This window comes from Vicugna pacos, chromosome 4 (assembly GCF_048564905.1).
Source record: "Vicugna pacos chromosome 4, VicPac4, whole genome shotgun sequence".
Taxonomy (NCBI): Eukaryota; Metazoa; Chordata; class Mammalia; order Artiodactyla; family Camelidae; genus Vicugna; species Vicugna pacos.
In genome coordinates, this window is record NC_132990.1 from 52,210,809 (window position 1) to 52,223,083 (window position 12,275).

The 12,275-nt window shown below is 33.7% G+C and overlaps 1 protein-coding gene across 5 annotated transcripts in view; it reads left to right on the top strand.

Annotated features, from left to right (window-relative positions):
- Positions 1–12,275, top strand: part of INVS (inversin) — a 122,396-nt gene that overhangs the window by 15,844 nt on the left and 94,277 nt on the right. For all 5 annotated transcript variants that reach the window (XM_072959828.1, XM_072959827.1, XM_072959826.1 and 2 more), the window contains one exon: positions 91–257. In XM_072959828.1, coding sequence (XP_072815929.1) covers positions 141–257 — 117 coding nt within the window. In that variant the 5' untranslated portion in view covers positions 91–140. The remainder of the gene's footprint in view (positions 1–90; positions 258–12,275) is intronic.

The window sequence follows — 12,275 nt, forward strand, 5'->3', positions numbered from 1 at the left end:
GTACTTGATAAGAAACAGTCAATGTAGTTCCTAGTTGAATTAGTAATAGCAACAATAATGATCAAATATCACTGTTTCTTATACGCATAGGAAACTCTGCTCTTAAAGACAAAGAAGATCAGTTTGGGAGAACACCACTTATGTATTGCGTGTTGGCTGACAGACTAGACTGTGCAGACACTCTTCTGAAGGCCGGAGCAGATGTTAATAAGACTGACCATAGCCAGAGAACGGCCCTCCATCTTGCAGCTCAAAAGGTAAGAAGTAAAATTACTGTGAAGTGTAAACCTTTTGTGTGGTATTTGTTAATTGATTTGTGGAGCTGTGCAATGGACAGATGGTAAAGAAATCACAAGTCTGTAACTCTTAATTTCATATGTTTTCCCTAAAAATTACAGTCTTTAAACTGCAGAAAGTAAGCATAGATAACCATCTGTGGCTACTTTTACTTATCCAAGTTCCTCAAGCAATGGAATTTATTATTTTTTTTCTGATCTAAGGTTAAGTTGGGGAAAAGGAGTCAAAATTATACATATAATACGATTAAAGTATATTAAACTATATTATAAATCAATTTATGCATGGGAAAAGGCAAAGACAAAAAAAAAAAACCCAGCATACACTAAAATGTCAGTAGTGGGTGGTTGGATTTAAATTTTGGGAACACATATGCATTTTGATACTCTTCATTGTTTAAAACTTCTTCCTTTTATGAGTGTTATTTTTACAATAAAAAATTGTAGTCTCTCATAAAATATGTGGCATTAGGGAGCATAAAAGAAATATATTTTCTGAAATGAATTTTCAAATTTTTTCAAATCTGAAACTATATTGCTAGAGCATATAAATGATTTCAAGATATTAGAGGCATTGTCAAGAGCTCAGTTTGTTAGGATTAAACATATCAAAAAAAAGAGAAGCTTCTAAATTTATATGAAGACTTACATATTTGGAAGCAATTTTTCTCACCATAAAATTTTGATCTATAAAATATATTTCCAGTGCCTGGTATTTTTCTCTTTGTTATTTTAGATTTATGTATTTTGGGAATAAAAAGCAATGAAAATTAGTTAGATACAGCAGAAACCATTAGAGGTATTTCCCATTTAAAAATGTGAACCAGATATAGCTGATTAATTGAGGGGTTAGGAAAATACCTTTTCATTAGTTGAAAGCATAGAAAGGGACTGACATTAAGATACACTACTGAATATGCTAGTTCTATGCTCTTATCAGTTAGGTCTGTCAGGTTATTTCCTACGTTATTGCTCTTGATTTTGCTTTTCATTACAGTAATTTAAAAAATCCCTGATTTTTGATTTCAGTTTTAACTACTGCTCACTTGTTTATAACCTTTCACCTAGGCTTGTCAGCTCTTAAAATCATTCACTCAGGAAGGATAACTTCATTTAACTCATTATCATAAAAAAGTAAACATTTCAGATTGGGAATAGCCCCAATATTAAGAATTTGATACCCTTTAGATTTTTTTCATTGTGATTCATTTAGGTTTAAAACTCAACTTCAGAAGTGTACATTGGGGGAAACTAAATGCACATCAAGTGAATCATGTGGAAAAAAGAGTTTAAATTGATGATCCAACAGCATGACATTTTTATAGAGGAATGATATGAAAAAGGTTGAGAGAAGGGGTGTGCACATCCAGACATGCTGGCTGTTAAGTTTCCCCACAAGATGCAGTGCAATGTTTCCTTGTGCTTTTTGTTTCTCCTTTATTTTCTTTTCAATAGTGGTTTTTTTTTTTGCAGTGTCAGAAAATAAATAGAACTGTGATTTGCATGTCACAATTTACATAGCTGATTTCATAAATAACAAGTTTCATGTTCTTTCAACTATGATAATTATGCATTTCGCCCTGTGTTTCTGTGTTGATGTTTGTTTTTGCATGTTTGCCAAAAGCAGTAATATATGTTTAAGCTACACTAGCACTAGCAGAACTTCCCAAACAAGGGTGGTAATCATTCTTTAGTACTCTACTCTGTCTGGGTCAAATCTGGCTATTGTGTTTGGTTTTGTGCTTCATGCAAAAGCACCATTATTAAGATGCCATAGATAGTATAGTTCAGACGGGAATAAGATGGTGAAGGGTCTAGAAATAATTTTCATAGAATAGTTGGAGATGATATGTCCCAGGTCCATAGCACACCTTGCCTCTAAACAGACAGAAACACATGTTCTCTTTAGAGAAAATATCTTCACCTTAAACTTCCAGGATTCCCAAAATTAAAACAGATCAAATATGATCTCACAGTGAAAGATTACCAAACGCGAGGAAGCAATATACCATAATGAGAGTCAGCAGAAATAATCAACAGATCTCTATCAAAAACATCAGATACTGGCATCATTAGAAACACATGTAAAATAAATATTGAAGGAACATTTAAAGATATAAAAGAAGAAATCACAAAAATGAACGACCAACCAGAGACTTTCATGACTAGGCATAAGTTCTAGCCATGACCACTTATTTTAGAACAACCATCTGCCAAAAACATCTGAAAACTGAATAAAACATATTGTTTGAAGGCATTGGGAACAATCAGCATAGGCAGGATCATTCAGAGAAGGAAAGCATATGAAATTTATCCCAACTTTTTCCTTTAAGGCATTTTACAAATTGGAATGCAAAAGAATATAACCCTAGCGGGAAGGAAGCAGTATTCTTAGTAAGCTCGAGAAACCCAGGTAGAGTTTGGTATTAACAGCAGCTGGAACTTGAAGGGCAAAATCCTGAAGAGAAGGAAACCACAGAGAAGGAATCTGAAAATCTGAGTACAAATTCCTAACAAGTAATTAGCAGATGCTTAAACTCTGCTTGTATAGGTTGAGGCTCTAAGAAACCTAGCAGTGAACAGCAGCTGGGAGACTCAACAGAGCCAAGCAAAGATTGTTTTTAAATTATCCTATATTTTCTTTTCTACTAAAGTCTTTTAATGCATAACAAATTGATTTTTGTGTAGAGATCCATTCTCATTTTAAAACATGTGAATAATTTTCCCAGGACAACTTCGCTCATTAATTTTCAGCCATTTAGTATCTGCTGTGTGCCAATGCCAGGCTTTTGTACTATGCACTACCTATTTTTTTTTTAATTACATTTTTAAAATGAAGGGTCTTGAATACCAGGGAGCTACTTAGGAACTTTGAGAGTGGAAGTTACACAATCAAATTACTTTAGTAGTTGCCAAGCGTCTGCTATGTATCATGATCATACACCTAGAGAGAATATTAAAAAATGAATCACATGTCTTCTATAAATAAGTACTCTCAGTACCAATCCCTGTTAAACTTCACATCCCTTTGTTCAGTGAATCTCTCTGAAATGTTGGATATCAAATATTCTTTTCAAGTATTGTCTATTACACTTAAATCTCCTCACAATTTGTGAACCCAGAAGTGTGATATCATGTAATTATCAATATTCATATATATGTGCATGTATGCATTCATTCAACATATGTTAAAACTGTTACTGTGTAACAGGCACTGTGCTAGACCTTGAAATACAAAGATGAAGATGAGTCCTGCTCTTAAGTTGCTTACAAAAATCATGGATAAAGATATTAAGTGATAATTAAAGTTGGCCAGCCTACTGTAAGATACATACACCTATGTGTGGTATTAATATACCTAAGTATTTTATAAAATATCAACAGCCATAACAAGTAAATAGTCATTGTTATTATTACTGACCCAAAGATCAACCATTCTCTTATGTTATTTATTATGTTTTTGTTCTTTTGTGATAGTGAACTATAATATGGTGTCTTTCCTTAGGTTGATTAGTAGGAAAAATTCATGTTCACATAGTATTTTGTCCATGTCTCTATTAGAGCCCCATTATCTTGTATATATTGTAATTATTACTTACTTGTCTCTTTCCCACTAGATTGGTGCCCCAGGCAAGAACCTTGTTTTATTTATTCTTGAATCCCCCAGAATCTAACACAGTATCTAATATATCTTGGTTGAATGAATGCATTTTATGTTACTTCTATAGAAAGTCATTATTAATACAAATGCTAGACATTTTGTTTATTAGAAACATTTATCCAGTTTCAAAATACATAAATGGGAAAAAATTTATTGAAGTGTGTTGACTGGCTTTGTTGTTTTGACACATATTCACTTCTCTGGAAATAAATTGCTGTTAGTCCAAGCCGTCAAGGAAATGGTACCCATGAAAGTAAAATTAATCTCAATATACTAAACATCTGTACCTAATTTGTTTTCTGTTTGGACCCTCAGTTTAATCCAAGAAAACAATTAGTCATATCTTTTCTGGGTTCCCCACAAAAGATACCTAATTGTTAGGAATGTTTTGCTCCAGGGAAGCTATTTCCTTCCACAGATACATTTATTTGTTGATAAGGATTAAAAAAGTTTAAGCAATCTCACTTAATGTTAATAGTTATGCATTTTTAATCTTCTAAGAGGTTATTAATTTGGCTTCAAGAAGATTAAGACTACCCACTTTGAAAAATTAGATCATGTTAAATGCAAAAATTAAAGAAGCTTCAGGCTGTGGTTGAGTTTTTCCTTTTTTGAGTCACAGAGAGAATTCTCAATTCATTTATGAAAAGTAAATATTAATTTTCAGTTTTAAAAATATGTTGTTTCCATGTCAATGATTTACAAAAAGTAAAGAAGAGTAGAAACTTTTCTGGAAAGCTTAGTACTAGCTAACAGTTATTAGTTTAATTAGTTTCCTTATCTTACACACACCCACACGCCAAACAATCTCTCCCCAGTCCCCTTCACTCTGTGTTCCTTGTATTCCCCCTCAGTATGTATAACTCTACCATAATTCCTTACCTAACAATTAACCATAGATTTTACTCATCTATATTTCACCCTCAGTAATGTTATTTGAAGGCAGAGGTCATGTCTTACTTAATTTTATACTGCTGGTCTTAGCACAGCTCCTGCCATTTAATAAAGACTCAGTTAAGGTTTGTTTAATGAATATATGAATGAAGGAATAAATCAATCAATAAGCATTGAACATCAAATAAATTTATCATGAATGATACAGTCTTCAAAACTGTTGACGTTTAAATTATATATTATTTATTCCTTCTCATTATCCACTCCACCCCCTTATAATTTTGTAAGTAAAATTTTGCAAGACTCTGTGAGCTTAATTTCTCAACAAATATAACTTTTGTATGCCTCAATTTCTTCAGCAAAAAATGAGGTAATACTTCTCCTTATTTGCCATATAGGAATGATCTTAGATAAAAGGCATTTTACTTAGTGGAGAAATACTCCTTAAAAGTGTAAGTAATCAATGTTATTGCTATTAGTCATACTACAGTACAGGTGTAAACATCGAATTAGCCTTTAGGAGAAAGTAGACATCAGAGATAGAAAAATCCTTCAGGATCTTTTAGTCCAGTTAGTCACTGGATGAGGGAATGGAGTCAATTCTCCATTCAGTTCTCTTCTCTTAATAGATTATTCATCATTCTCTTTGCCTTTGCATAGGCCTGAATGTTCTCTGTCTTATTTTTAATTAATTATTTTAAACTTATAGATAAAAATAGAAAATAATATACAAAACACTCAGGTCTCTAATACCCCAAGGAGATAAAACTGAATTTTTAAAAATTTTTACTTCTGCTTTTTTTTTTCTTAAATTGAAGTACAGTCAGTTACAATGTGTCAATTTCTGGTGTACAGCACAATGTCCCAGTCATGCATATACAAGCATATATTCTTTTTCATACTCTTTTTCATTAAAGGTTATTGCAAGATATTGACTATAGTTCCCTGTGTTATACGTAAGAAATTTTTAAATCTATTTTTATATATAATGGCTAACATTTGCAAATCTCAAACTTCCAAATTTATCCCTTCCCACCGCCTTTCCCCGGGTAAACATAAAATTTTTTACTATGTCTGTGAGTCTGTTTCTGGTTTGTAGATGAGTTCATTAGTGTCCTTTTTCTTAGATTCCACATGTAAGTGATATCATATGGTATTTTTTTTCTCTTTCTGACTTACTTCACTTAGAATGAAGATCTCTAGGTCCATCCATATTGCTGCAAATGTCATTATTTTATTCTTTTTTATTATTGAGTAATATACCATTGTATAAATATACCACAACTTATTTATCCAGTCACTTGTTGATGGATATTTAGGTTGTTTCCATGTCTTGGCTATTGTATTTAATGCTGCTATGAATATTGGGATACATGTATCTTTTTTAATTAGAGTTCCCTCCAGATATATGTCCAGGAGTGGGATTGCTGGATCATATGGTAAGTCTATTTTTAGTTTTTTGAGGAATCTCCATACTGTTTTCCATAGTGGCTGCACAAAACTACATTCCCACCAACAGTATAGGAGGGTTCCCTTTTTTCCATACGCTCTCCAACATTTATCGTTTATGGACTTTTTAATGATGGCCATTCTGACTGGTATGAGATGATACCTCGTTGTAGTTTTGATTTGCATTTCTCTGATAATAAGTGATATTGAGCATTTTTTCATGTGCCTGTTGGTCATTTGTATGTCTTCATTGGAGAATTGCTTTTTTAGGACTTCTGCTCATTTTGGGGTTAGGTTGTTTGGGGGGGGTTTCCCTGTTACTAAGTTGTATGAGCTGTTTATATATTCTAGAAATTAATCGTTTGTCAGTCACATCATTTGCGAATATTTTCTCCCATTCCATAGGTTGTCATTTTGTTAAAATGGCCATACTGCACAAGGCTATCTACAGATTTAATATGCTCTCTTTCAAATTACCCGTGATATTTTTCACAGAACTAGACCAAATAATCCTAAAATTTATATGGAATCACAGAAGACCCAGAATTGCCAAAGAAATATTGAAGAAAAAGAATTAAGTGGGAGGAATAACCCTCCCAGATTTCAGACAATACTACAGAGCTGGTGTTGGCACAAAAACAGACATATAGATCAATGGAACAGAATAGACAGCCCAGAAATAAACCCATAGACCTATGGTCAATTAATCTTCAACAAAGGAGACAAGAATATACAATGGAGAAAAGACAGTCTCTTCAGCAAGTGGTGTTGGGAAAACTGGATAGCAGCATGTGAATCAAAGAAGTTAGAACACTTCCTCACACCAAACACAAAAATTAACTCAAAATAGCTTAAAGACTTAAATATAAGACAAGACACAGTAAATCTCCTAGAAGAAAACATAGTCAAAATATTCTCTGACAAAAATCTCAGCAATTTTCTCCTACGGCAGTCTACACAGGCACTAGAAATAAAAGCAAAAATTAACAAATGGGACCCAATTAAACTTATAAGATTTTGCTTATAAAGGAAACCATAAGCAATACTTCTGCTTTTTTAAAATGAAATAAAACAAAGTTTTTAATTTATCTTCTAAATCTCATTCTCCTCTTTTTCTGCCACTTCAGTCTATCTTGATTTTTGTGGTTTCAATTCCCATGCTTATTTTTCTACTTTTACTTTATATATATTTATATACCCATTAAATGATAGTATTATCTTCACATTTAAAATCTTTATATAAATGGCATTATACTATGTGTTACTCCCCAACTTACTCTTTTGACTTAACGTTATGTTTTTGAGATTCATTCATGTTGAATTACGTAGCCCTAGTTTACAAAAGGTTACATCCAAATGCCCAAAAGATACATGAAAATGTGCTCTGCATCATTATTAATTAGGAAAATGCAAATTAAAGCCACAGTGAGATACCAGCACACAACTATTTGAATATCTAAAATGAAAAAGTCTGACAGTACTAATTGATGGTGAGGATATGGAATAACTGGAACTCTCTAATATTTTTGGTAAGAATGTAAATTGGTAACATCCACTCTGGAAAAACAATTATATCTACCAAAGCTAAACACAAACGCGTGCGCACACAATATCACTGCAATTCACGCCCCAACTCCAGTCATATCTAAAAGAAATAAGTGATTTTTTTCTATCAAAAGACACACATGAGAATGTACATGACAGCTTTATTTGTAATAGCAGATGTTCTTATAGTGCAAACAACCTAAATGCCTATCAACAGGTAAATAAATTAATTGTGGTGTATTCTTACAATGGAATACCACACAATAAAAAAAGAACAAACTACTGATACATTCAACCATGTGAATGAACTTCATAGACATCATGTTGAGTGAAAGAAGGCTGATACATATGCTGTTTATATGAATTGTAAGTACTGGTTACCCAAGGGATAGGTATTGACTGAAAAGGAGCATGAGGAAGCTTTCAGGGACGCTGGAAATGTTCTGTGTCTTGATCTGTGTGTTGCTTACATAAAAATTTATCAACCTATGTACTTGAGATTAATGCACTTTATTGTATATATATGTTATACCTCAATTAAGAAACTATTGTAAAAAATGATAAAATGCTCAGAACTTGGTGACCATTATTGGTAGGTAGGCAAAAGAGGAATGAAAGCAAGAATGGCTCCTGGCCTAGGCTTTTAAGCACTTAGATTGCATTTCCCCAGTCTTTGCCTTGGGAGCGATATGGAAGCCTTGTATCTGTGCTCTAATCCACTGGTTTTTAAACTTGAGCATGCATCAGGATGGCCTGGATGTGTTTAGTGGGCACTTCCAGGCTTCTCTGTAGCTGCATTTGCTCAGTCCATTTAAACTCAATTTAATAAGTGCTCACTCTGCCACAAGCTGTGTAGCCAGCAGATATCTGAAGAGTAAGCAAATGAGGTTTTAGCTGTTGGCGTGCTTTTAAAAGAAGGCATCAGAAGACATTTGCAATGTCCGCATTACTTAGAAATGTAGGAAAATCTGAACATATGAAACCCTTATATTCTGGAACTTTAATGATCTCTCAAGAAATCTCTGGACTGTGATGGGCAATGTTAGATCACCCCTGCCGTTCACCCAGTTTGACTTCAGCCTGAACTAAGCTGCCTTTTCCAGGCAAGCAGGGAGTCTTAGTCTAAGAGTCTTTGCTTCATTACATTCCACCTCCTAAGGTTTCCAAACTAGCATTGAGTTTGTCCTTTTCTGTGTACTTAGAAACTCTATCTAAACCTGTTCGCTGGTTCTCCAGCTTAGAAACTGATTTCAGATATTTAGGATCTTACATCCAGATGAAGGTTCCAACCAAAACTGAGATTGATCAGTTTTTAAACAAATCTGAAAATTGAAATAAAAACCTGTCCATCCTTCAGTAATCGTTATTTGAATATTAACTTTGAATATAGTTAAGGTACTTCTGCTTGCATGGATGAACTTTATAGTCACAAGGAACAACATGCCAACAAATCTTGATTAAAATCACTACTTTGAATTTTTCTAACATAGTTCTAGTAAGAAAAAAATTAAATTTCATAGTAGCTTCATAGCAGTTAGATTTTAGCTGAATACTATCTTTTCTATAGATGTAAACTGAGGTGTACTTTGATTGAGTTCTTCAAGGCTACTTTGTCACTTGCTGAAGTCAGGAATTATCTTATTTTTCTGATTCCCAGCTCAGTGCTCCTGATAATGCTCTGCTGTATCTACTCAGTTGCTCTCCTACAGCTTACTTGCTCAGACTTCTAGTTCTTCTGTCCTAGAATAATTCCCAAATCCAGTTTTGCAATCAAACTCCCACAGAAGCGCCTAAAGGTTTCTTTCTTATGGGCCAGATTCAGAATTTGAATGCAGAGCTAATGCCTTTAAGTCCAGTGTTTTTTGTTTATGTTATGCTACCTCTCAAACACAGTAGAACAGCCTTGCAGATTGTATTTTTAAATCTACGTGGGTTGCAGAATTTTGTTTTGAACATGATCATGTTTCCTACAACCATGTTCATTTTCTAATCATCTTTATCTCTTCACTGACCCCCACTTTTACTAAGTCATGAAAATTCAAGTATCTGCTTTCCATGAATAGATTAGAGATCCCCACAAGCCTAGATTCCCATGGAAACCAATCAAAAACTAAAAGGAAGAGAAAGAGTATATATTGAATTTCCCCGAGACCTACAGCTTGTTTTTCATTAGACTCATGCTGATTTCTTTTAAACGCTGGGCACAGGGCCAGTGAATATTTTTACAACTGATAAAAAGGAACCTCAGATCCATTTATTTTCATTTAAACTTCTAAAAATTAATTTTGTATATAACATTGATTCCAAAGAAAATTTGAGCATAATTTGCTAATTACTTTCTTATGTCGTATTTGTTCATGTAATTTCCTCTCCTTGTTTTTTTTCCTACCTGTATTTTACTGTTCAGAATTGAGTGAGAGGGAATCAGGGGCATATTATTCCTGTAGTATGAATATTGTCAGCCCCTGGACACAACATTTTCCCTGTGATCAATCATAGGATTCTTTATACCTCTTTTGACAAAGCCCAGGTGATCATTTACTAATATAATAGCAGAAATAAAACCAAAATGTCAAAGTAAGAGGGGATCAAGAAAGCCAGGGAGGAGGCAACTGGGGAAAGCAAGTTGTAATTTTAAATAAGGCAATCAAAATAGTCTTCATGGAAATGGTGACATTTGAAGCAAGACTTGAGGAAGGTGAGGAAGTTAGCCATGTGAATGGTTGAGGGAAGAACTTTCTTTCATTCCAGGCTGGAGGAATAGTCAGAACAAAGGCCTTAAAACGGAAGCATGCCTGGAATCTTTGAGGAATAGCAAGGCGTTATTATGGAGTTGGTGTGGTTACCTTGAGTGAGTAAGGGGAGAGCTGTAGGTGATGAGGACATGGAAGAAGTGGGGGCAGATCCAGTAGGGCCTTTTGGCCGTTTGGCATTGTCAGTAGTATGCTTTTACTCTGAATGAGATGAAGGAGGCCTTGGAGGGTTTTGAGAAAAGGAGTGACATGATCTGACAAGTCTTATTAATAAAAATAATCATTCTTGCCCAGTGAAATTTCTCTCCAGTTTTACTATTATCTATTCCTTTACTCCTTCTTCATATAATATGTTTTTATGTGTCCTTCCCATCCTGATGCCTTTTGCCATATACACACACAGTTGCCTAAATCCCCCTGAAAATAAGACACCTAGAATGGAATACAATGCCAATATGATGAACAGAGAGTATAGCATGACTTTCGTCACTGGCATTTTGGCTCCAAATACAGTTCATCCACGCTGAAAGTTTTTCAAATAAAATCTCTAAGTCTAGTTTACATTTACTACTGCTTAAACTAATCCTGTGTTCATATTGTTGTAGCTTTGGACTCAACAATAGCATTTTGTTGTCTCATATTTAATCATTTCTTTGAACTTCCCAGACTTAACTTAGGTAGACTTTACCATTCCCTCCTTTGTTCCTCCAGTACCTGCATACTCAGCTACTATTATATCACCTATTACAGTGAAAGAGATTTATTTGTTTATACATTTGATTTCCTCATGGACAATGAGCATCAAGAAGAGTGCAATAGTTTGTTGGTTTTTTTTTTCCCAGTGCCTAATACTTAACAAATATTCAGTTGATGTTTGGTGGATTGAACTGGGTTCATCTTGCAACCTGTCAGAGTCCTCTTGATTCTTGAATCTGTCATCAAGTATAGTTGTCATCTCTCCACACATGAATCACCAGAATTCTCATCCTAATCTTTGATATCAAAATAGATTCTACTTGCAGAAACGCTTAATAATTGAAACACTACTACTAAAATTAACTTCACCAGTTTAAAAGATTGTTTTATTCTTTCCTCATACTTGTCAAAACTGTCATCAGTGGAAACCAGGCCTCTTGAAAATTTTTGTGTAATCAGAGTCCACTTGTTTGCCTTTCCAATTCTCATAAGCATGTAATTAATTCATTTGTTCAATAAATAAATTTTTCATATTTAATGTATATCAGACATTGCACTATATATCTTGAGGTACTTAAATTCAACCTCTGTCTACATGTTTAAAGTGTTTCAGATTCTGAATCATCAAAAAGTTAACATTACACCAGTAAAACTACTCATTTTAAGGAAAGTTATTGAGTATACTCAGTTTATCTTGAACCCTAACAGTTTTGGGTTTCAGAAGACATGGGTTGTATTCTTTCAAATTTTTATTCAGATCCTTTCTATCTCTTTGTCATTCATAAGACTGACTTTCTGAAAACAGTTTGTTAGGAATTCAGGCTAAAATATCAGACTATACTTTTTTTTAACTTTTTTTATTACGTTATAGTCATTTTACAATCTTGTGTCAAATATCAGACTATACTATGAAGTAATGGCTATAAAATTCTAACCATATATGTAACTGTTTGGTCATTTCAGTGTTGTCCTGATTGTAAG